Source organism: Vulpes vulpes, chromosome 1 (assembly GCF_048418805.1).
Source record: "Vulpes vulpes isolate BD-2025 chromosome 1, VulVul3, whole genome shotgun sequence".
In the NCBI taxonomy this organism is placed as follows: Eukaryota; Metazoa; Chordata; class Mammalia; order Carnivora; family Canidae; genus Vulpes; species Vulpes vulpes.
The window spans coordinates 64,927,119-64,952,085 of record NC_132780.1 but is presented as its reverse complement, the minus strand read 5'-3'; the positions used below and the strand labels follow the sequence as shown (position 1 = coordinate 64,952,085).

General features: G+C 38.8%; 1 protein-coding gene across 3 annotated transcripts in view; it reads left to right on the top strand.

The window, feature by feature from the left end:
* DSE (dermatan sulfate epimerase) overlaps nucleotides 1-24,967 on the top strand; it is an 80,727-nt gene that overhangs the window by 15,663 nt on the left and 40,097 nt on the right. For 2 of the 3 annotated variants that reach the window (XM_026002437.2, XM_072765713.1), the window contains exon 2: nucleotides 11,669-12,137. In XM_026002437.2, coding sequence (XP_025858222.1) covers nucleotides 11,722-12,137 — 416 coding nt within the window. In that variant the 5' untranslated portion in view covers nucleotides 11,669-11,721. The remainder of the gene's footprint in view (nucleotides 1-11,668; nucleotides 12,138-24,967) is intronic. The other variant, XM_026002439.2, reaches the window with a different exon arrangement.

The window sequence follows — 24,967 nt, the reverse complement described above, 5'->3', positions numbered from 1 at the left end:
GTCCAGGGCTTTTCCAGGGGTCCAGTCATATAGGCACTCCGTGACTTCAGCTATTCAGAGTATAGGCCCTCAGAGCAAAAATAGGGAGTTTGTCATGAATCACATTGTTAGTATAAACTATCCAGTCGTGCTGCTACTACATGGCCCAAGGCCTCAGGGAGGCCTTGTATGAGGCAGATTACAGTGTATGAGTATACACTGTAATACAAAAAAAAACTTATATGAGGCAGATTATTACAAGGGCTCAGAGCTCATCTGAGCCAATCCTGAAAAGACAGACCTTTCTTAGAAATCTTGTAGATTTGAGCAGTAGGCCTACTGAGTTAATCTTTTCCTGCATAGCATGGTTAGTTAGCATGGTAGGGCCTGGAGGATGGTATTAGTGTCTCTGAGGGTCATTATTAGAGGCTAAAACTATAGAACCTGATCCTGAAGGAGAATGATAGAAGGACATACCCAAAATATATAGTTTTAGCTAAATTCATAAATGAGTGAAACTGAGTAGATTATTTATAAGAGGTTAAGTGTGTTTTGTGGTACTTAGCCTGAGAATCTATAATTGATGTCATGACTTGTTCCATGGGCGTTTGCAGCCGGTAGGCCAGGGGAGCAGAGGAATTGACCTGCAGGAACACATGGTGCTAAGGGAAAGGAAGAAAGTTGGCCCTGAGGTTGACATTGAGGCATTGGTTCATTCAACACTAGAGGCTGAGAAGTCCCATGATCTGCTGTCTGCAGGCTGGAGCCCTGGAAAGCTAGAAGTATAACCCCAATCCAAGGGCAGGAGAAGACTGTTGGTCCAGCTCAGGCAGGCAGGCAGAGTGCGCCCAGAGTGCATGCCCATGAATGAGTGGGAATTCTCCCTCTGCCTTTTTGTTCTGTTCAGGCCCTCAGTGAACTGAATGAGGCTCACTCTCATCAAAGGGAACAGTCTATACTTTTACTTGGTCTATGGATTAAAATGCTAACCTCTTGTGGAAACCCCCTCAACAGACACACCAGGAAATAACGCTTAACCAGGTATCTGGGTACCTGTAGCCCATCACAATGACACGAAATTAACCACCAAAACTGGTTAAGAAAGAAAGTCACATATCTAAAAATCAAAGGGGGGTGGAGGAGAGTTGGTTGTAGAATTAAAAATAGTTTTATCCACAAATTCAAGGAATTACATTACCAACTGAAGGCTAATGTGTACTGCCATTTTGGAGATGTAGAGAATGTATTTCAATCAAACATTAGATTTTTTAAAGTTATATTTAGGTTCAGAAGTGATTTTTGTCATCTTTTAAATGTCATCAAGACTGGTGTTTCTATGTTTAGGATGTTTTCCTGACTGTAAACACATGTGTGTCATTATGGTATAGAAAGTTCTATCTCTCTCTATAAATATTGGTTGATGAAGAAATAGTATTAGATTTGCAGATTTCTTAGATGTATTGAATTACTTAGAACATGTAGCCTGAAGTTATAAATGTGCCATTGAGCAGGAAGAAGGAGAAACTTCTTGGCTTCACATACTTTATATTTGTCAAAATATTTGATATTTTTAGGCTCCTGATGACTCTGCAAGGCTCTGAACACACAATGCATTGTACCTATCTTAAAAATAACATTCTGTGTGTCATAGTTTTTGTGAGCGCTTCCTCCTGGTGTCATGGCACGCTTCCTCTCCGTTGGACTGACCTTGGTGGCCTCATTGAGAAGATGGTGATGATTGCTAGCTCTTACTGAACACCTTCCAAATTCTAAATTCCGGACACTCTTTTAATGTTTTAAGTGTATCAGCTAATTGAAGATCACAGAAACCCTATGAGGAAGGTATTATTTTATCCAGTCTATGCAGGAGAAAACAGGGACATGCCTAGGGATGTGGTGGCACTGAGATTCAAACCTTGAAAGTCTGGTGGCTCTGGCTTTTGCCCACAGCCACTAATCATGTTCTGAGGTGAGCTGTGATGACTAGCATTTTGGGGGAACTCTCACCAGAAAGTGGTAAATGCTTTATAGGTATTATTTCATTTAATCTCCCAACCGTTCTATGAGACAAATACTATTTTCATCTTCATTTGTAATAAGGAACTAGGTTTAGTTGGACTAGCTGGCTCATCCAGAATCACAGAGTGATGAACAAAAGCCACTCTGATCCCCTTGTCAGTCCTTTGAGCCACCTCACCGGTCTGCCCTGGTCAATCTGTGGCAGGAAGAAAAATTGTACTTTAGTTTTCATGTCTATTTATGGTTTTGTTTGTTATTTGAAATTGTATGAGGTTATATTTAGCCACTAACTTCATTATCTTTATCTTCTTTCCTATGCTTTATATTTTTACCCAGTAATGCCAGAAAAGAGTGTTTTCATGGTTAAAGCAATTGCTGAGAAAGCCATAGCTGGTTTTGTAGAAACTTCCAGAGAATCTTTGGTTACTTACCGTTTAGAAAAATTGGAGGAAAAAAAGATTGTTAATTTTATTTTGGGGCCAGCTATAGTAGTTAAATATGTTAAACTAAGGGAAAATTCCTATTCATATTTATTGTCAAAGTAATACAAGTTCTGCAGTTTAAAGTAAACCAACTCAAAAAAAAAAAAAATAAATAAAGTAAACCAACTCAGAGGCACATGGGTGGCTTAGTTGGTTGAGCAACTGACTTTTGATTTTGGCTCGGGTCGTGATCTCAGGGTGGGGCTCCGAGTTGGCAGGGAGTTTCCTTAAGATTCTCTCCCTCTGTTCCTACCCCTGTTTGCACCTCCATGCATGTGCACACACTTTTTCTCTCAAACAAATAAATCTTTAAAAGAAAGAACTGAGAAACATCATTTTCCTAGATTTTTAATGCTATAATTATTATTCTTGTTTACTTTTTATCCCCATGGCTAGCACAGTTCCAGAATTTAATAGCTGTTCAATACATAGCTGAAATAATTAATATTTACAAGAAATTCTTACCCCTAACGTGGATGGGAAATTGATCTTCCAGTTCTGGAAGACAGTGCATTGGAAAACTTAATGTGTATAAATTACTACTTGACTTAATTATATTCAACATTTTCTGAAAATAGTAAAAAAAAAATTTTTTTAAGATTTTATTTACTTGAGAGAGAGAGAACAGAGGGAGAGGGAGACTCAGACTTCTGGCTGAGCAGAGAGCCTGACATGGGCTTGGGGCTGGATCCCAGGGCCCTGAGATCATGACCTTGAGCCAAAGGCACTTAACTGATTGAGCCACCCAGCAGCCCCCAGAATCAAAACTTTTGAAAATACTTTAGCAATTTGTATTCTAACACCAGCATTAATAAAACCCATCAAAATTATAATAAAGAGGTAACAATTAGAAGGTGTCCAATTGTTGGGCTGCTAGATAAGCTAGAATTTACTTACAGTTTAGAAAGTATAACTATTTCATTTTCCTCTTTTAGACTTTTTGTAAGCAAAGTTAGCTGCTTTATTAGTCTCCTCAGTGACTTTGTAGATCCTCCGCCACACACCTCTACCCTGCTTTCTCTTTGCCTCCTGAAAATACAGATTTTACTTCCTTTCTATTTTCTATAAGGCAGCCACCTTCTCAAAAGCTGGATCTTATTAATTTTTTTAATGTAATACCTTAATTAGTTTATTTTTTAAAGTAAGCTCTGTGTCCAACGTGGACACAGGCTTGCAACTTGAAATCACGACCCTGAGGCTTGAAATCACGACCCTGAGATCAAGAGTTGCATGCTCTACCGACTGAGCCAGCTAGGCACCAGAAAAGCTGCATCTTAGTGGTTTTTAGTTTTGTAATAATGTGCACCAGGCATAATTCTACCACTAAATTATGCCTTCAGTTTGATAGCCAGTAAATTACTTATTCAAGTAGTCCTCTGGTGAATGGGAGATAGAGCCTTCATTTTAAACATAATTTAGGTTAACCATTCTTCTCATAGAAGGAAGTTACATAGATATCATTGTTGGTCTAGAAAAGGATCCAGCCTCAGATTACATTGGGAGAAAATGTGTTATCTTCACAAAAAAACTTTTCCAGAAACAATATAGAAATGGTTTTAGACTGCACAGAGCTGCACTTACTTTACAAACCTAACTTAAAATTTCTCCAGTGCTGAGTGTGAAGGTGGTGAGCACCATTATTATACACGGTGTGGTTTTGCTGTGTGGGTTCAGGGTTGTAATTACTCCCTCAGTAGTGTGTGTAAATTCTTGGGGGTTCCATATGCTATAATTTCATATTGTGGATTTTTGTTTGGAAATGACTTTTTGGGGATATATATTTCATTTCACCCTAAATAAGGAAAACAATAAACCCTCAGTAAAAGGAACTTTCATTTTGATTAAGAGCCCTTGGTTTTTAAAATGTTCTTTCTTGGCTGAGTCTACAGGCTTTACACATCAGGGAGTGTAATTTTAGCGAATGATTGTGTAGTACCAAAACCATATGTTTTCTTAGGATTTGATGTATGTAAGAATAATGTTAGATTTATTTCACTACAGAAATTTACCAAGGACATATAAGGTTTTATTTTGATATTGAGGTAAAATTATTTTTCAAAAATGTCTCCTCATTATACGTTTAATAAAATTGAAATAGAAAAGTAAGGAGCATATTAAAAATATGTACATTCCCTTAGTTAAAATATGTGGGAACAGTGAAGTAGTATGTGTGAGACCACAGCAATATATTTCTCATATACTTGGAAATAGGTTTCTCTGAGAGTTAAATCCTAAAATAGATCAGAGAAGAAAATGTGCAGCTCTGTTAAGATATGTTGGTGCTCTCAGGGCATCAGAGTTTGCCTGAAACCCGATTGGAGGCCTAAAATGAGGGAACTTGGGTTTCAGTAGAAGAATGAACAAGAAAGAGTTGTAGTTGGTAACTTCTACAGCGCCTCTACCTTTCCCAGGGAGGAGGATCCGACGTCGGCGCATTCTGTAGTATGGTCTGCAGGATTGTTTTAGCTCTTCCTGGATACGGTCACATCCGGTTCTAGTGTGGGAGGTATTTAAGTGTCCTAATCAGGTCACTGACTACTGGGCCCATCCATTGGCCTGGGCAAACAGGAACAGGTAATCTTGAGCTGAGCTTGGTGAGGGTGGTGGCAGGAGCTGTGGGGTATGTATATTTTGCACTTCTTTCCTAAATATCATTACAAATCCATTTTAAAGTTTTTGTTTTTAATGATATCTCGAGGGCATCTGTGACAGATGCTAACAACACAGCCTCCTTTCAAGTGAGTTATGTTGGTAATCTTGACTGGTTGAGTTGCCCCAAGCCTGGGCCCTTCATCAGGCAATTATCTAGTAATTTTACTACCTGTTTAGTTTTCTGATGAAGCCAGAAGATATTTCCCAGTCTGCTCGATGGTCATATTTCTTGTAAATGAATGCACTGACATTCTGGTTTTATATATGTTGGGGGAGGATGGTTTTAGTTTTATTGATATTGGATAGCATATCCCAGGATGATCAGTTGAGATACTGATGACATTGTCTGAGCCAATACCAGACCCTCGAGGTTACCGTATCAGCTCTTGCCGATGTCCCCAAGTACCATGTACCCCTTCAATCATATAAATTTATTAGTAGGAAACACTCTCCCACCAGAGATTTTATTTTTCAGCCCCTGTTGTATCACTGGGCCTTTTGAAAGAATATATCATGAAGCAGTCACTTTTTATACACCAAGAATTACGGGCCTTGGGAGGCAGTCAAACTCAGATATCATTTATTTAATCATTATTCTTTTCTTTGAGGGCAAAACCCCTGACAAATACTTGAAAAACCGTAAGGGTCATATGCTTTCTTTTCCAGTGAGTGTTGAGCTTACTAATGAATGATGTGTTAAAGAGTCAGGAGCATTGTGTTTGAGTTTCAGCTAAGTTTCTAAAAAGTAGTATGACCTTGCCTAGTCACTTAACATCTGTGGTTCTCCTTCTTTTGCTTATAATATTTAGTTTCTTTCAAAAAATATTTTATGGATAGGTTAATATAATATATGGTTAATATAATCCATAAAATATTTTATGGATAGGTTCATCTTGTATGTCTGAAACTTCTTCCTTTTTATTAAAAATGTAGAGAGACCTCTTCATGTCAGGTTCTCTGCTAAGTGCATCATATAATATTTAATCACCCCATGAAGTGGGATCATTTTATGGATGAGAGAATGGAGACTTTGAGAGCATGAGTCAGTTGATCAAAACTAGCAGACAGCAGAGCAGGGATTTATTCTTTTGTCCATGCCCAGTGTTAATGGTAATGCTGTTCTCCTTAGACTTATTAGCGCATGCTATAAAAGTGTTTTTAATCCATCTTAATTTGGGACATGTTTTACTTTCTACACGGTAATATCACTCTTCGATCCTTACACTTTCTATATTTTCTAAAGCCAGGGAAATTGAAAGAACTTTTGTGCTACCATGTGTTACATTTATAAACAGTCCCAGACCATTTGGAAACCAACTTCATTTTTGAAACTTGATGTTACTAGTCTAGTTTTCCGTTCTTTCCTTCTGAACATATTCTTTCTGTACTTTCTTTGTGTAAGGATGGCAAACATGGGAACTTTAATGTCACTGAATATTGTTAAAAATTTGGTTAAAGAAAAGAATGTTGGCTTAGGATTTAGGAGATAGTGTTCTAGTTCTGCCTCTAAGATACTGTTGGAGTTCCGGTGGACACTAACTCTTAATACTATTTGTCACATCAAGTTATTGTAAGGTAAAAGATCAAATATGTGAAAAGTATTTCACACGAAATTTCTGTGTGTCAGCAGTCATAATAGCTGCAGCAGATTGTTGGAACAAGGATTAAAGCAAAATAATTTTAGGCTTATTGTTACTTTGTGAGGACCTACTTAAAATAATTAGAATTCAGACATCTTGTTAAATACTTTTTGTATTATTTGGCTTGGCCTAAGCATAATGTCAAACTTGGACTGCCACAGATACAGGCAGGGCATGATCAAATTGCTATTTCAATTATCTGGTAGTGACAGGTTAATTTTTAAATGACTATATTGTACTCATTGATTAGGTCAAAATTTAGGAATGTTTTGCTTTCCAAGCTGTGTAGAGGGAGACAAAGAAAGGAAAACTAGGGATCCCTGGGTGGCGCAGCGGTTTGGCGCCTGCCTTTGGCCCAGGGCACGATCCTGGAGACCCGGGATCGAATCCCACATCGGGCTCCCGGTGCATGGAGCCTGCTTCTCCCTCTGCCTGTGTCTCTGCCTCTCTCTCTCTCACTGTGTGCCTATCATAAATAAATAAAAATTTAAAAATATATATATTAAAAAAAGAAAGGAAAACTAGATGAGGAAAGTTAGTGTATAGTAGCGGAAGAGAAAAAGAAAGTCTTTTAGGGGAAATGAGCCTCCTAGAGTCATTCAGAAACATCCTGGGGATTGAATTAAGGGTAAACTGAAATATTAGTGGCAGTTGCCAGGGGTTACCTGTGATGTTGCCATATTGAAAATGCCATGCTCTTGAGCTGGCCCAAGTGCAGCCTGAAGATTTAAGGGAGCCAGCAGTACTCTACTGTGTCTGCAACACATGAACTAAGGGGAGCGTGGCTTGAGAGATCACCCATAGACATCTGAGAGTACAGACTTGTGCAGCTCGTGCACGTGTGTGTGTGTGTGTGTGTGTGTGTGTGTGTGTATGCACACGCACGTGTATGGTGGGGCAATGGGAGAGTCAGGGTTGGCCCTTCTGGTAAACTCAGTGACTATTGTTTTACTCAGCATTTCAGCATCTCCCACATTTTAGTCATTCAGCTACAACTTTCAACAATTTTTGCCCTATCCATTTACTTTTTTTTTTTTAATTTTTAAATGTAAATGTATTTTAAACAGAACTTTATATCTCTTGAAATCTCCGGTTAGAGGTACCAGTTATAGTTTTTCCATTGAAATAAGTTGACATAAAAGTTGTCTACCTGTGGTCCACCTAAAATGATCATGAGAAACACTCCTTTCACGTAACTTCACGTCTTCCCTCTACAGAGTAGTATGCAGGATGCTGAAGGTAGAAGTGTAAAGGGGAAATGCAAAGACTGGAAATGAAGGCTTTTCAGTGTAATTTTCTGGACAGATTCAAGATGGTAAGGGATGCCTGGGCGGGTCAGTGGTTGAGCATCTCCCTTCAGCTCAGGGGGTGACCCCGAGGTCCCAGGATCGAGTCCTGCATTAGGCTCCCTGTGAGGAACCTGCTTCTCCCTCTGCCTATGTCTCTGCCTCTCTCTGTGTGTCTCTCATGAATAAATAAATAAAATCTAAAAAAAGAAAAAGATGGTAGATGTCTCCCTTTAGGTTATCAGCCTAAAGTAAGTTTGGGTTACATTTTAAATTTAATTATTTTTCTTTTCTTTATTTGAAATTTATTTTTAGGCTACAGGAGTTTCTTGGCCTTGTATTTCCCCTTATTAGTTTCCTAGCAGAAATTTTTCTTCTGAAAAATTCTAAACTTGCTTTGACTACAAATAACAGGGCATACCAGTTCCTCCTCACTCATTTTAGTGATGATATCTACTCCACCTGCTAAGTCCAAGTGTTAACTTAGTTCAGCCAGCATCTATGAGCTGCTTTTTCCTTGTCAAGCACAGTGCTAAGTCCTGTGATACAAAGAGGAAGCCATGGTCCCACCTTCTGTGAGGCGCAGCGTATAAACAGCCCAAACAGTTCCATTTGATAGAGGTATGTGCTAGATACAGAAGAAATGAACTCTTTGGATAGATCAACAAAGGCCTTAATCGCGGGAGAGTAGTGGAGTCTGGATGACTTGAGTGCAGAATAATAGGAAGGCAACATAGTATGTGACGGGATGAACGCTACGGTCCCTTCTTCCCAGGTAGTCTTTGTGCATGTTTGTTCTATAGAATTTCTGTAGGTTCTGCATTGGCCCACATGGTAGTCCAACAAGAATTCATGTTTGAAATGTGTGGTAGCTCACAGCCTTGCTGCCCTGACCTCACATGAATTTGAAGCAATAACTAGGGACCCTTCAATAACAGTTGGCATACTGAGGTGGCACGATTCCCAAAACAACATCTTAATGAGGTTCTGTGCTTCAGAAGCAACTCTTCTTGTTCAAATACACTCAGGCATGACCTATGTATCTGGAAGCAATGTGGCAGAAGTTGCTGGAATCATAGCGTGAGTCCTCTCTGGGGCAGCCCCCACTACCTTAGTGACTCTGGGCCTGGGCCAGAGGGTAGCATGCTACGGGAGGAGGAAGAGGATAAAACAAATCAGGTTTGAGCTACCTTTAGGGATGTGGGTGCAGAATCTGAGATAGAGGAATTCTAGTCTCCCTGTGGGTTCTCACCCATCCCCCCAAAACCCAGCCTCCCACAAATACCTAGCTACACATTCAAAAACCAGTAATTGAGAGAAGATCTTTAGTACTATCCATGTAGGGGTCTTTTTTAAAGATTTTATTTATTTATTCATGATAGAGAGAGGCAGAGACACAAGCTCCCCACAGGGAGCCTGATGCAGGGACTCAATCCCGGGACTCATCGAGGGATCATGCCCTGAGCCCAAGGTAGACAATCAACCACTGAGCCACCCAGGCATCCCTGTAGGGGTCAATTAAAGGAGAAATTTCCAATTCATCCTCACTTTGGGTACCTAAAAAACCTCCACACCGTTATTTGCATTGATAACTGCATTCCATCTTAGAGTCTGGGGGATTTAATACAGGCAGGCTTTTAAGAAAATTGTTTGTGTGGATGTTCAATGAAAAAAGCAAAAAACAAACCTCGGGGCGGAGGTGGGGGTGGTGGGGATTCAGCATTACTTCAGACCCAGCCGCATCTCTGTGTTGCCAGAGACCACACCCCTCCTCAGACATAACCACAAAGGACTATTTCTTTTGGCCAGGTCTCTGACCTTGAAGGGTCTAGCCAGCCGCCTCAAAGCTTTGGGTGCTAGACATAATATGAGTAGAGTCCAAGACTTATTTCTATTTTATGTACTTTATTTAGCATGGCTATACCACTTTTTTTATTAATCACAAGTTTGACTCTTGAAATACATATAAAATGCTTCGCAAAATTGCTGCCCTTGAATTTCATATGTAGTCTAAAACACACTCAGAAATATAAGGAATAGTAGAATTAATGGCAGCATCCATAAGTGATGCCATATTGCCTCTGTCTTGGAGATGCAGCAAGTTGAGAATAAGGACTGATCTCCAGTGTGCGTTAAATCTTTGGTTTTCTTTCTTATGAATGTGACGAGGCAGGTTTTCTCTTGGAAAAATAGTTTGTGTTCAGCTGAGGAGGTTGATTTTTCTCCATCAGTTTCTCTCTTTAATAATTGAAAACTACTGTTCATTATTTACATAAAACTGTCTTTTTGTGGTCTGCTTTCTATAACCTTTCCCCTCTGAAGAATTTTAAGAATTCCCTGACTTTCCTCTGGGGGATTTTATGCCTGCTTTATCCCAGATGTGGGACATAGACTAGGCTGAGGTTTGGGTTTTTTTTTTTCTTTTTCTTTTTCTTTTTTAAAAATGTTCTTGTTTTTGAAAGATGTTCTTTTAACCTGTGCCACTGAAAAAAAAAAAAGGATTTTTAAGAAAGTTAAGCAGTTAAGAAAATATGAGCTTGGTTTCATTGTCTGACTTACTGAATGACACCAAAATCCCCTATGCAAAATGAAAAAGTAGGCAGCAGTTTCAAATAATAAGGGGAAAATGCACACGTGTTATTTCAGCCTTTTGATTCTGGGATTTTATTTTCTCAATGAAGGCCCATCCGTTTCTAGTCCCGGCAGCCCCTTGTCTGGCCTTTCAATACACGCCTGCTGATGTCAGCCCAGGGAATCCATGGGCTTGGCTGCCAGTTACTCTGCTTTTGTCTACTCTGTCCCCACCTTCTGCTGACACAAAGAGGATATAACCTTACTCATAATATTTTGTCTGCCTATACTCGTACAGATGTATTGATCCTAATCCCTGCTGCAGAATGTAGAATGTTAGGAAGCCGGGAGAAGCCAGAGTGATGGAGCCTATAATTAAGAAAGACAGGATTTTCTCTTTTTTCCTAATGACCATCCAGATTCCCAGACAACATTTCACCACCAGCTTTTGGTTACTGTGGTTTTCATGTTCATGTCTAAAAAAAATACCATAAAATCAAACTTTTTTTGCGTGATAAAATATGAGAACGATGCCACAGAGAGTTTGTCTTCCCTACTTGAGCAAATATAATATGGTTTTCCCAAGTCCAAAGTTCTGTTTTCTTCAATGACTACAGGTCTGCAGTATCATGTTTACTTGGTTAATTATCCAATGAAATTATTAGAGTTTTATTTTTGAGTATAGTTGACATGCAATATATTTATTAGTTTTAGGGGTAGGTACATCTTAGTGATTTGGCAAGTTTGTACATTATGTTATGCTGTGTTCACCACAAGTGTAGCTACTATTTGTCACCATACAATGCTATTATCATATCATTAACCATATTCCTTATGTTGTACCTTTTCTTCCTGTGACTAAGTTATTAGGCTTTAGTAAGTCTCTTTCTAGTTCAAATTTTTGTTGTATTTTTTAAAAAATCTAAATTCATAAGCTTTCTTTTTTAATATTTAGACCTGCTCCTAGTAAGCAAGGTTGTCCTTCCTACTTTGCCACATTTCCCTGGTTGACATATCCTTTTCTTTTTTCCAACTGTAGGATCTTTCGAAGATGGTTTGGCTGCCTTGGAGATTTGGAGATCTGATGCCACGATGAGGACTCACACACGGGGGGCCCCCAGTGTGTTTTTCATATATTTGTTTTGCTTTGTGTCAGCATACATCACTGACGAGAACCCAGAAGTCATGATTCCCTTCACCAACGCCAACTACGACAGCCACCCAATGCTCTACTTCTCCAGGGCGGAGGTTGCAGAGCTCCAGCTCAGGGCCGCCAGCTCGCATGAGCACATTGCTGCCCGGCTCACTGAGGCCGTGCACACCATGCTGTCCAGCCCCTTGGAATACCTCCCTCCTTGGGACCCCAAGGACTACAGCGCCCGCTGGAATGAAATTTACGGCAACAACCTGGGCGCCTTGGCAATGTTTTGTGTGCTGTATCCTGAGAACATTGAAGCCCGAGACATGGCCAAAGACTACATGGAGAGGATGGCAGCTCAGCCTAGTTGGTAGATTTTTGTCTTTTTCTTCTTACTGTATGAACTCTGCAATTTAAAGACATAAATTTATACTCAGATGAAATCTTGGAAGCCAGGTTTTCACATACATGTGTGAGTGAAGGGGAGGGGTTACTCGTTATTTGTGGTGTTAGTGGCTTAATGAATGGTCTATAATTTCAAAAGACCCAGTAATGTCCGTGTTTAAAGTTAGAGGAAAATATTTAGATATATCCTAGCCAAAGAAAACATAATTTGCTGCGTTGAGTAAATACTGTCATCCAATTGTTGAGAATTCTTTCTTCTAAGGTTAACGAGCATGTAGTATGGTCATCTGGCTTTACGTTCTTATCGACCTCTAAGTGGTTAAAACCTTCTGCCAGCAAGACATTTGGGCCAATTAAGATTTATTTAAATTATATGACAATTAGGAGCTAAAAATGAATATGATAGGATTAACTGGCAATAAACAAGATCTTATCCGATAACGACCAAACTGCCCAAACCTGTAGGAAAACCTGTTGTATAATTTTGTGAGCAATTCTAACTACATAATAATTTATCTTCAGATTTTCTAAGATTTGAAAACAAACTTCCTGTCCTTTTTTGAATTAGCTTAAATTTAGTTTATTTCTTTATAATAAGTATGTCTGCCTGCTTCCAAGAAGATATGGGGGGAGTTGATTAGGGATTCTATAGGTATCCTTACCCAAACTGTGTTTTAATACATATTCATGGTATAGTTGCACCAGAAAAATTACAAACTATATAAAATACCTTTTTAAAATTACAGAAATTTCTTTTTTATAGGACTATAGAGAGCTCATTTTTAAATGCTTAGAAAAATCAATAAATGCATTTAATGCTATAATAAGTTATATCTCACCCATAATAGAAGTGAAAGATGGTAGTTTGTAAGCTTCCTGAATTCTGTCAATATCGTAACAAAATTTAATTTTTCCTAAATTTCCACCAATATGACAAAGAATGCTGTTTGCTTATAGAATTTGAAGGATATTAGGATATTTCTTAATGAAAAAGATTATGGAAGAGCCGGCATTAAATCCATATCAGGGCTAACTTTTTAAGAGTTATTGTTAGGTATGTATAACATTTTGAAGCTTATAATATTTTAGGTTGAAAAGAACCTTTATATTTGGTTTGTTTCAAAACTGAGCCATGTATACAGTAGTTTCTGATTTTGATTCTAATTAACTGATTTTACTCTATTCCTGACACCAAGAAAGAAAATAAAAGATGTATGAAAATTTATTTGATATTTGAACTACAATATTATATTATCAAATGTTGTAAGTACTCAACATTGTGTAATTGGTTAAAAATGGCAACCGTGAAATACTTTTTGTAGAAAGAAACCCCTCTGTTGCCTAAAAGCTACTTTTTCTTTTAAAGTCCCTTTTTAGATAGAGAAGTTAAATTTGTCAGATTGAGATACTAATGAAAATGTTCAAGAGAATAGTTCCTGTGAAAAGCTATTTCACTTTATAACAGAGTAGCTGACTGTGAAGTACCATTGTTTCATGAAGATTTTTTTTAACACAAATACAATAACATTAAGAGAATTACACCAAACTGATGCAAACATTAAAATATAAAACATTCAGAGGTATAAATACCAACTTGAATGAATGCTGTCATTAGAGAGGATTAGACTCTTAGGATAAAAGAAGGGAAAATTAAATAGCTTTACAAAAATTGTGGTCTCTATATTGTTTGTACAAGTTGAAATTTACTGGGTTTTGGAGGTATGTATAAATTTGCCAAGAGACTAATACTTCATTCATGGCAGTATTGATAAAAATAGATATAACTCTGTGCTGTATCTGGTCACCAGAAAGTCATTCTGTGATTTGATAGAGCTGAACAATTGACTCCTTTCTCTTGACTTCCTTGAAAGAGGAATGTCAGAAATGGAAAGTTTACCTCTACATTTGGTTTCTAGTGCCAGAAGTGATCCTAGCAGAAAAAGAAGAGCTACTGGAACATTTTATCTTGACAATTACTGTTACTAGGTTCTACTTTTAAATGATTTCATGGAAATTTTAACTTTTTAAAATTTACCATGCCCAACTCTTGGACTCTTATATTTTCACTTAGATTTATAGTTGAATGTAATCACTTTTTGATAGCTTAAATGCTTCTGTAGTTCAGCTGTCACTGTATAAATCAACTCGATATGTTCCCACAATGCACAGAGAAGTATATTGTGGATATTGTATTTTGTTTCCTTAATCTCCAGGGAAAGGTATAGTAGAAATAAGTAAATAAAAACATACATATGAAAACTTTAGGAAAGTAAAGGGCTAACTCCCCAAACTCTAAAAATTGACTTTGGAAATCTCTTTTAAATCTCTACTAAAGGGACACCTGGGTGGCTCAGTCAATTAAGCATCTGCCTTGGGCTCAGGTTATGATCCCAGGGTCTCCAGGGTCCTAGGATCCAGTTCCACATAGGGCTCCCTGCTCAGTGGGGAGCCTGCTTCTCCCTCTACCCCATCCCCTGCTCTTACTCTCTCTCTCTCTCTCTCTCTCTCTCAAATAAAATATTTGAAAAATAAATAAATCTCTACTAAGAACTGCTTTTATTATTTCTTGCCTTAAAGTTTAAGCTTTTGGTGGGGAGATATTGTCTTAGGATGTAGTTCACATATATTAGTTTCAGAGAAAAAAAGAACTAGCTCTTATTTACCAAAAAGATCAATAATTCATACTATAGATTTGTTTTTTAGAAAGCTTCCTACAATGGCTTTATCAGACTGAATACCTTTTCCATTTTCTTTGAAGAGCATTTCTACTCCTTTTAAAACCAATGACTTAGTTGTGTTCACTCAGTCAGCTAACTTCTACTGAGTATCTGTTGTGTGTCATGCACTCGGCTGCGTACCAGGGATTCAAAGATGAAGGGATGGCCTAGAAATTGTTTAAGTCACCCCTACAGTGAGGAGTGCAAACACTGGGTATTTGAAAGCTAAGCGAGGGTGGCGCCCTCTTCTCAGAAATGAGAGATTTCATTAGTTTTCGTTCATGACACAAAGGTTTGTATCGTGCTGCAGTCTGGTGTGATAGAAAGTGCTAACTCCACACTCTCACCATCTGGATTTGAATCTTGGCTTTCCACATTTTGTCTGTGCCTTAATGTGAAGTGGCAATAGCAGTAGTATCTCCCTCAGAGCCTCATTAGGAGGATTTCCAAGATAACAATGGAGAGTACTCAGCACAGTTCCTGTCACCTAGTAAGCCTTCAATAAATAAGAATAATGACGTTAATGATAAGTATTGTTACTGTTATTTATTCAGTACCTACACCCTGTTTTGGCTTATACATCAGTATATGTAGACTCTAAGGAAATAGTATTTGGGATTTATGTGGAGATTTTACTCAACTTTGTTCAAATGACTCTCTAAACTAGCACATCTGTTTAACTCACTAAATTTCCCTTTTGGCTTTGTTCTGTTAAAATGTTCAGTGATGCTCCCGAGGGCCCTTTTTTAATGCATATAAGAATCTGATGGTAATGCCAATGAAGAAGGTTTAGTGGAATGTAACAGTGATGTGTCTTTTGTCTGGTATTAAAAAGAAGTACATCTGATATATACATGCATACAAATTTGTTAATATGGCTCATTTTTCATTTGAGTATTTTGTAAGGAAAGAGCTAAAAGTAACATCTATATATTCAGTTATTTAGGGCTCTTGGGCCATTATAAAAAAAAAGTTAAAGGAAAATGTCTATACGAATCTTGTTATGTGTCCATTTTATATGACACATACTGCCAAGTAAAAGGGAATCTGAAAGATTTATCATGAGAATGGTAGTGATTAGAAAACAACAGCATGCAAAACTTCTTATTTTAGCATTATACTTGTATGTACCTCCCGACACCACAGAAGGATGAGTCCTGTCTCCCTGTAGTATCTGCCTTTGCAGATATGCCATGTCCTTGCTCACGTACTCCTTTGTTCTGACTTCTGCTAAGGCTCAAATGTTCTTCATAACAGTAAAATTAACAGTAACTTAAGCTTGTTCCTAGTTCTAAAAATCAAATTTTAAAAGATATTATTTTAACTTATATATAAAGTGGCAAGTCATTTTCAGAATCACCAAAAATATCTTTAACCCTTGGATTAAGCCTTTTGGGGAGTGGGGGGTGGGTGTCCCCTATAGATCTCATCTTCCAAATGAGAACTAGGATTTGCACTGCAGTTGGCTCCGTATTTTATATAAAAGCTTGATTAGAACTTAATATGCAGCTATTTGGGGGCACCTGGATGGCTCAGTGGTTGAGCATCTTCCTCTGGCTCAGGTCATGATCCTGGAGTCCTGGAATCAAGTCCCACATCAGGCTCCCTATAGGGAACCTGCTTCTCCCACTGCCTGTGTCTCTGCCTCTCTCTGTGTGTCTCTCATGAATAAATAAATAAAATCTTTTTTAAAAAGAACTTAATATGCAGCTACTTGAAGAAAGCTCAGTGAGCTGAGGCCATAAGTCTAGACCTGGTAACAATAGAAAACGGATTTTAATCCACTTAAAGTGAATTCATTTTTTATAAAATGTCACCTGGTCACTAGAGCAAGTTCTACGTATGTCAATTGGCATATAGGGTATTCTCATTTATAAATGATTGCTTTCTATCTTCAAACCTTACATAGTTAAAGAACACAGCTAAACTCCAAATACTCTCCATCAGGTCCTCCCTACAAAAACTAAAACTTTAAGATAGGAAAATAACAAAAGCAGTTCTTAGTAGAGACTTATTTATTTTTCAAATATTTTATTTGAGAGAGAGAGAGAGCATGAGCAGGGGATGGGGTAGAGGGAGAAGCAGGCTCCCCACTGAGCAGGGAGCCCTATGTGGAACTGGATCCTAGGACCCTGGAGACCCTGGGATCATAACCTGAGCCCAAGGCAGATGCTTAATTGAGCCACCCAGGTTTCCCTTTAGTAGAGATTTAAAAGAGATTTCCAAAAAGTCAATTTTGGTTTGGGGAATTAACACATAGTATGCGACTTTCCTAAATTTTTCACATTTTTATTTTTATTTACTTATTTCTACTCTACCTTTCCCCCAGAAGATTAAGGAAATAAAATACAAAATTCAAAGTAGCTGAGAAAGAAAAGGGAAGAAAAAGATCCGGGACATCAACTGAATTAGGAATGAGACAGTTGCTAAAATGTTGTATCTCATAGACCACAAGTGGGTCATAGTGAGCCCTGTGGTTTTTAGCTGCGAAGAGGCTCAGTAAGTGTAGACTGTCCATGGGATCAAAAACATCAGTTATTCTTTAGAACTACTACTCTTGACCCAAGTATCGGACAGCAATGTCTCTTGGGGTTTTTGTGAAGAACCTTCACAGTAGTCTCATGAACATCCCTACAGTACATGTGTGATGGGTTGCACAAGGCTATTTTTTATGCCAGACCAGACTAAAGGCAAGGTTGTGTCTTTTGCTCACACATATATCCTCCACCTCTTAGCACGGCATTAAGTAGATTTCTGTCCAGTGAATGAATGAATGAATGAATGAGTGAGTGAATTAATACTGTAGCATCCCTGGATAAAGCATCTCCAAAGTGAAGTTCATTGAAATACAGGTGGAAGTGGAAGGGATGGATATATGGTTTAGCCTCAGGCCCCTTTTTTTTCCCTAACGTGGCTGAATCCTTCAGTAGAATTTTGCACGTGTATCAGGCGGCCTCCATGTACATGGTGTATCTCACTCAAGCTTGTGATAGATGCCATTGCATTTCTCAGGCAGTTCTTGCAGTGATCTATAACTAAAAACAAGCAAAAGAAGCAAAAAAGTTCACTCAAATGATTTTTGGAAAACACTGCAGATCCTGAATTGCTTTAGAAAGGTGCAGTTACATTGAGGCTATTTTACTTACTATGACGAGATGAATGCATTTAAAAGAGATATAAAATAGAATTTTAAACAAAAGGATATATTCAGTTCTATTTGATAGCGTCTAACTATCCTGTGTGCATTTCCTGGCAACAGGCTTTTACCTATGCATTGTAAACCCTGGGGAATGGCCCTCGCATAGTGATTTTTTGGAGGCAGAGCAGCACTTGCACCTTGACTCTGCCATTTTATTAGTCATGCATCCTTTGGCAAGTTTTTTAACTTTTTTTTTTAAGATTTTATTTATTTATTCATGACAGACACACAGAGAAGGAGAGAGAGAGGCAGAGACACAGGCAGAGGGAGAAGCAGGCTCCATGCAGGGAGCCCAACCTGGGACTTGATCCTAGGTCTCCAGGATCCGGCCCTGGGCTGAAGGCGGCGCTAAACCCCTGAGCCACCTGGGCTGCCCAAGTTTTTTAACTTTTAAACATCAGTGTCTTCATCTATAAAATGTGGATGATCCTTCCCATGCAAGGTGGTTCTGAGGATTAAATCAGATAATGCATGTAAAGCTCTTAGCATTATATACCTGGCACATAGTTTTACTAAAAAGACTGTTATAAGTTACACAGAAATAGGTATGAACATAGAGCTTGATTCTTAAGTTTCTTGATACACAGTACTCCATTTTACCTGCTCTGTCACCCTGGAGTCGCGTTTTTGAGAAGGATTCATTGTGAATCTTGCTTTCCTCCTTTCTATGTAGTATTTTTGCTCACTTATCGTCAGAAAATAAATCACAGAGGAGAGAAATTACTTCACTCTTGCATTGGAGCCAGTCAGCTACAGGAAATCAGAACTGGTGAGGGAAACAAAGAAAGTTGAACTTTCGGACAGAGAAGTAATTGTACTTACATTTTCAACAGACTGGGTACTAAATCCTTGCCTGTGGATTGCAGACTTCTGGAGAGTGATATCTGAGAGCGTATTTGCAAAATAAAGTAAAATAAAATAATAAAATAAAATGGAAGAGAGAGGGAAAAGGAAAAAAAAGAAAAGCCTCTGGCATATGGAAATGAACCAATCGGTTTTATTCCTGTACATTCCAAAATGAAGTGTGTGCCTGTCTTTCTCAGCATGGCCAGCTGTTTTGCAGACTTTTTACTTTTCTAAATTGTTCGTTAAGACTGGGAATCAAAGGAAGGGGGAGGGTGTAGCTGGGCCCCAACATGTGGACCCACAGCACTGTGAGTAAAAAGATCTCGTGACCTTAACAGTGGCGAAGACTGGGAAGCTTAGCCCAGAATGCACCTGGAACCCATTGGATTCCAGGAAACAAATCCAGTAGACCTGGGGAAACAAATGCCGGGCTCTCCGAAAACCCAGCCCCCAATTCCCTTAGCTTTTTCTCACTCCTGTTTCTTCTTCCTTTTACCCTTCCCCCTACCTTTCTTTTTGCCTCTCTTTTTCTCTGTTCTTTTCATTCTGCAATCTAAAAGACGTGATCCCCTTTTATCCTACCTTAGATCCTTAGAAATAGAAGACTAAAATTGATGACTATGAGGCTTTTTATGATGATCAGATTTTTTTAAGAAATTCTACATTTATTTTGTTTATATAAGTAATCTCTACCCCCAATGCGGGGCTTGAACTCAGAACCCCAAGACTGAGAGTCTTGTGCTCTACCAACGGAGCATCAGGCACCCCTGATGATCATTATGGAACATATGTTAGGAACCAGGTCTGGGAATTGTCTTCTTGAAGGCTATTTAATAGGTTGTTCCCAGTATAATAATAAAGCAATTGGGTGAGATTGAGGTTAGATGACCCATAGCAGGAGGAAGCACGTGAAGCACATGAAGAGTTACTAGTACCTTCTTTTTTTAATTTTTTTATAAATTTATTTTTTATTGGTGTTCAATTTGCCAACATATAGAGTAACACCCAGTGCTCATCCCGTCAAGTGCCCACCTCAGTGCCCGTCACCCAGTCACCCCTCCCCCCCGCCCACCTCCCCTTCCACCACCCCTAGTTCGTTTCCCAGAGTTAGGAGTCTTTCATGTTCTGTCTCCCTTTCTGATATTTCCCACTTATTCTTTAGAGTATGATTGTTCAATATCTGACAGTGTTCTCCATCTATTTCAAATGCAAATGAGGATAAAGTATTTTTTTTTAAGATTTTATTTATTCATGAGAGAGAGAGAGGCAGAGACATGGGTAGAGGGAGAAGCAGGCTTTTTTGCAGGGAGCCCGAGGCAAGACTCGATCCCAGGGCCCCAGGATCACGCCCTGAGCCAAAGGCAGACTCTCAACCACTGAGCCACCAAGACGTCCTGCACCTATGTTCTATTCCAATGATGCTTCATTGTCGTCTTTTTTTTTTTTAAGTTGGCCTTATCTATTAGGTAAAATCACTCTTCAGTTCTAGTACTACTTAAGATGTAGGGTCTTGCTGACGTTAGCTTCTTACTAATGCTATGCAGATATTTATAATTCCTAGAGAGTAGTAATGACATGAGTATGTCTGTGGGATCTCTTATAAGCCGGGTGGTTCATTTCACCTTAGTTATCTTCAGAATGGCTTTCTGATTTCTTCATCTCCTACTCCCATATCCATTAAGGGAACACATTTTACCTTAACACAGACTCTGTCACCTGTCCTTCCTTTTCCTTTCCAGTGTGAATATGCTGCATTGGGACAGCAGGAGGAGACATTGTCATCTGGGGCCTCCAGATCATTGCTTATCCCACATAAGCCAGTGATTTAGAAGCTTTGTGTGTGGGATGGCTTGTGGGGGGGGGGGGGATTCAGGAGGAGGGGAACTAGGTGGAAGCTTATAAAATTAGTCCAGGAAGGAAGTGAAGACCACAATTAAGACAGTGAGGGTGGAGAGAAGAAGGAATGACTTTTAGAGACACCGAGGGTGGAGAATCTACGCAGAGATTGATTGGATTTGAGACACTTTCTCACAGTGTGATTCTTTCATCAGAATTCCAAAGGTATCCTTTTCTTGTGCAGGGGGAATTAAAAATTGTCTTTTTCCTCCTCATCTCAAGTTTGAGCACTATGTTGGACATGGAGCCTACTAAAAGAAATCATACAAATTTTAGAAATTGTCTTTATTTCATATCTGTAAAATTCATACTACAGGTCCAATTAATTTATAACAAGTACGGTTACCAATAGCTTAGTTTTTTTTTTTAATTGGAGTATAGTTACATACAATACTATATTTGTTTCAGGTGTACAATATAATGGTTCAACAATTATATCAATTATAGGATGCTTACCATGGCTGTAGTCACCACCTGTGACCATACAAAGTTGTTATGATATTGATTATATTCCCTGAGCTGTACTTTTCATCCCTGTGACTTATTTTACTTTTAGAAGTTCATACCTCTTAATCCCCTTGACTTATTTTGCCCATTCTTCCATACTCTCCTCTCTGGTACCTACCAGTTCTCTGTATTTATGAGTCTGTTTCTGTTTTTTTGTGTGTGTGTGTTTGTATATGTTTATTCATTTATGTTGTTTTTTTAGATTGTTCATAATAAGTGAAATAATATGGTATTTGTCTTTTTCTGTCTGACTTATTTCACTTAGCATAATACCCTCTAGCTCCATCTATGTTGTCAAGAATGGTAAGATTTCATTCTTTTTTATGGTTGAGTAATAATATCCCGTGTTTATACAAACCATATCTTCTTTATTCATTCATCTATCAGTGGACATTTTGGTTGCTTCCAGATCTTGGCTATTGTAAGTAATTCTGGAATAAACATGGAGTACATATATCTTTTTGAATAATTTTTTTTTCCTTTGGGCAAATACCCAGAAGTAGAATTAATGGGTCATATGTTACTTTGATTTTTATTTTTTTAAGGAGCTTCTATAGTGTTTTCTGTAGTGGCTACACCAAATTACATTCCCGCCAGAAGTGCATGATTCTTTTTTCTCCTTATCTTCACCAATACTTATTACATCTTGACTTTCTGCTAACTAGCCATTCTGACTGATATGAGGTAACGTACAGGTATTCCTGAAAAGACAGATTCCTGGGCTCTACACAGACTGCGTGAATCACCGTCTTTTGGAGTGGGCCAAGGAACCTGCCCTTTTAACAAGTCCCTTATGTGATTCTGAGACACACTAAAACTTAAAAAGGAATAAGAGGGTTTTAAAAAATGGTACTTGGTTTTTGTCTTGGGTGAAATGGTTACACAGTAATGCCCAGATGTGGTAGGGAATATAGGAGAGAGAAGATAGTTCACTTTTTACATGTGTCTTGGTGTCACTGTGTATTTCTTCTATCTACTTCATCTGTCTCACTTTGTTAATATCAACCAACTGTGTGAACAGATGAATTTCAAAGCCCTCTGCCGTCATCACAAAGGCTCCTAGATACCCATGGTGGGTATCTTGGTGTATATTTTATTACTGTACTTACTTGGGCCTCCTGGCCATGTCTGTTACTTTTATAAGTTCACTGTCTTCCACTTTCACCTGTTCTGTGGCTTCTGCACTGTTGCTGCCACATGGTTTACCTTCTGCCATCTCTCTCCTTCCTCCCCTTTATTCTGTTCTACACTACTACCATTCCGTGAATGCATCTTGCTGTTGTTGTGTCATTGTTGAATGTGGGTGAGCTCTTCAAGGAAAAGTATTTTGGGGTGTCAAAAGCAAGATCAGCCTGTTGCTATCCTCATCATAAAACATGCCCCTAACCAGAGCTTTTACAGGTTTTTAAAGTCTTATTTTTCCTAGAATTTTGCGATTACATATTTTAAGCTTTTCACCCATAGGCGTTGATGTGCATTTCCCCCACTGTCCACTTGGACCACAGGTACTGGCATCTTCTACTCTGCCTTGAATCTAGTGGCACTACAGACCAGTGCCAAGTTGGCCTTTGTGCCTGCAGGAATCCCACATGTATTTGTTCCTTTCCTTCCTCCTTCTCCTCTCCAGCCCTACCCAGACTTCAAGATCCAGTTTAACTTCTCCGTCCCCTACAAGATTTTCTCTAGCCTGTTACCCTTCTCAATTCCCACTGGTATTATTTTTCATGTGACTTTTTGGTTTGCAATAGTAACTGGGTTTTTTATTACTTGGTTCTCTAATCAGGAATATATATCTTCAAGATGGAGCCCCTCAAAAATGTTTTTCTAGAAACATCCTGGGCTCTAGCTCCTACCCATACTTTGTCCAGTGTGATTCAGATATGCCAAGGGAACCATGTAAACTTCTTTTTGGATGTCTTGTCTGTACTAGAATTCTTGGTTTATTTGTTTACCTACTTCACATAAGCTTATTGAAGGTGGCAGTATCATCATGTTTTACTTTTGAGTCCTGAGAGCCATATATATGGTTTTAAAGACACTAATGCATTATATTGAATGAATGAATGAATTTATTTTGATTGAAAGTCTGAGCTTACTGAGAGTGAAGTCCTGGTCTCTACAAATTTTGCATCAGATTTGATACCTTGTGCGCCGTGGATGCTTATATTTGTCTGCCTCACTGTTGCTCTGAAGGCCTGCCTGTTGTCAGCCTGTAATCACAGAGGTATTGTTCCCTGGCCCAGTTGGAAGCCAGTAAAAGGTATGTCAGGATTTGACATCTCAGTGCACAGTTTATCGGGAGAGTCAGATTACCTGCTCTTTGAAGTGCTCTTGCACCTGGTATTCTCTCCTTCCCAGGTCCTCAAATTTTGGCATGCAGCACTTTAATATGTATATAATATTCATGAGTATTCCCTATCAGATAACCTCAATAGAATATTGTTTTGTTTTGTTTTCCCATTAAAGCCACCTGCTTCAATCTTTGAAATGTATGGTAGTGATGTTAGGCAGTGGGAAGTGGGAGGGATAGTTTATTGGAATGAGAGCAAGGACTGTGGAGCCAGACTGCCTGCATTCTAGTCCCATTTATGGGTTCTGTGACCCGGAGCATATTAGTTGGCTTCTCCATGGCTCAGTTTCCTCACCTATGAATTGCTGATAAATATAATACATCATAGTGTTGTTTAGAGCATTAAATGAGTTAATGAAAGAATATCTAGCATAATGATATTGTTACCTTTTTTTACTTTGCTTATATTTTGTTTTCCTATAAATTGATGCTAACAAAGGTAATTTTCATTTATAATAAATGGATGTACATATTCATTTTATTTATGTTTATTGTGTACTTATTCTATTCTAGGCATTGTGCTAGGAATTGGGGATATGAAAATTTGAGGGCAAGTTACACATCTTGGCTTGTTGTTGACCTATGGAAGATATCCACTAATAAATATTAATGGAGATGATGAATGCCATGGTTGGGAAAGTACAGTGTGTAATGGGTAGATGGGAGGGTACTTCACTCAACATGCAAGCTTTGGGGAAGACTTTTCCACTGGGGCCTGAAGGACAAACAGGAATCAGCCAAGTGAAGGGGAAAGAGAGTGCATTTGATTGTTCTGAGCAGAAGTAACTTACGTTCAAAGGCCATGACATAAGAAAGCCCAATGCTTTTGAGGAACTGAAAATTTAATGTGGGGAGGAGACTAGCAATTATTGTGGCTTTGAGCAGAGAGCCAGGTGCCTCAAGGCTTCATCTGCCATGTGAAGGAAGGAGCTTATACTTTTTACTTCTGAGCACCGTGAGGCCATTGAAGGGTTCTAACAGGGCGGTGACATACAATTCGTGTGTGTGTGTGTGTGTGTGTGTGTGTGTGTGTTTTAACCTTTTCAATGCAAAGTGAAATAGAATACCATATGAACAAGCGTGTCGCTTAATGAAGCATCTAAAGGAAATTCCCTGGTAACCACAACACAGACCAAGAAATGGCACTTTGCCTGCCATCCTGAGAGGGCCTCCAAGGGCGCCCCATCCCAATCCCAGCTCTGTCTGTCCCCACAAAGCCTCCTCTGACTTCAGTCATTACACCCATGTGTTCTTTATAGTTCATTCAGGTGTGTCTCCCT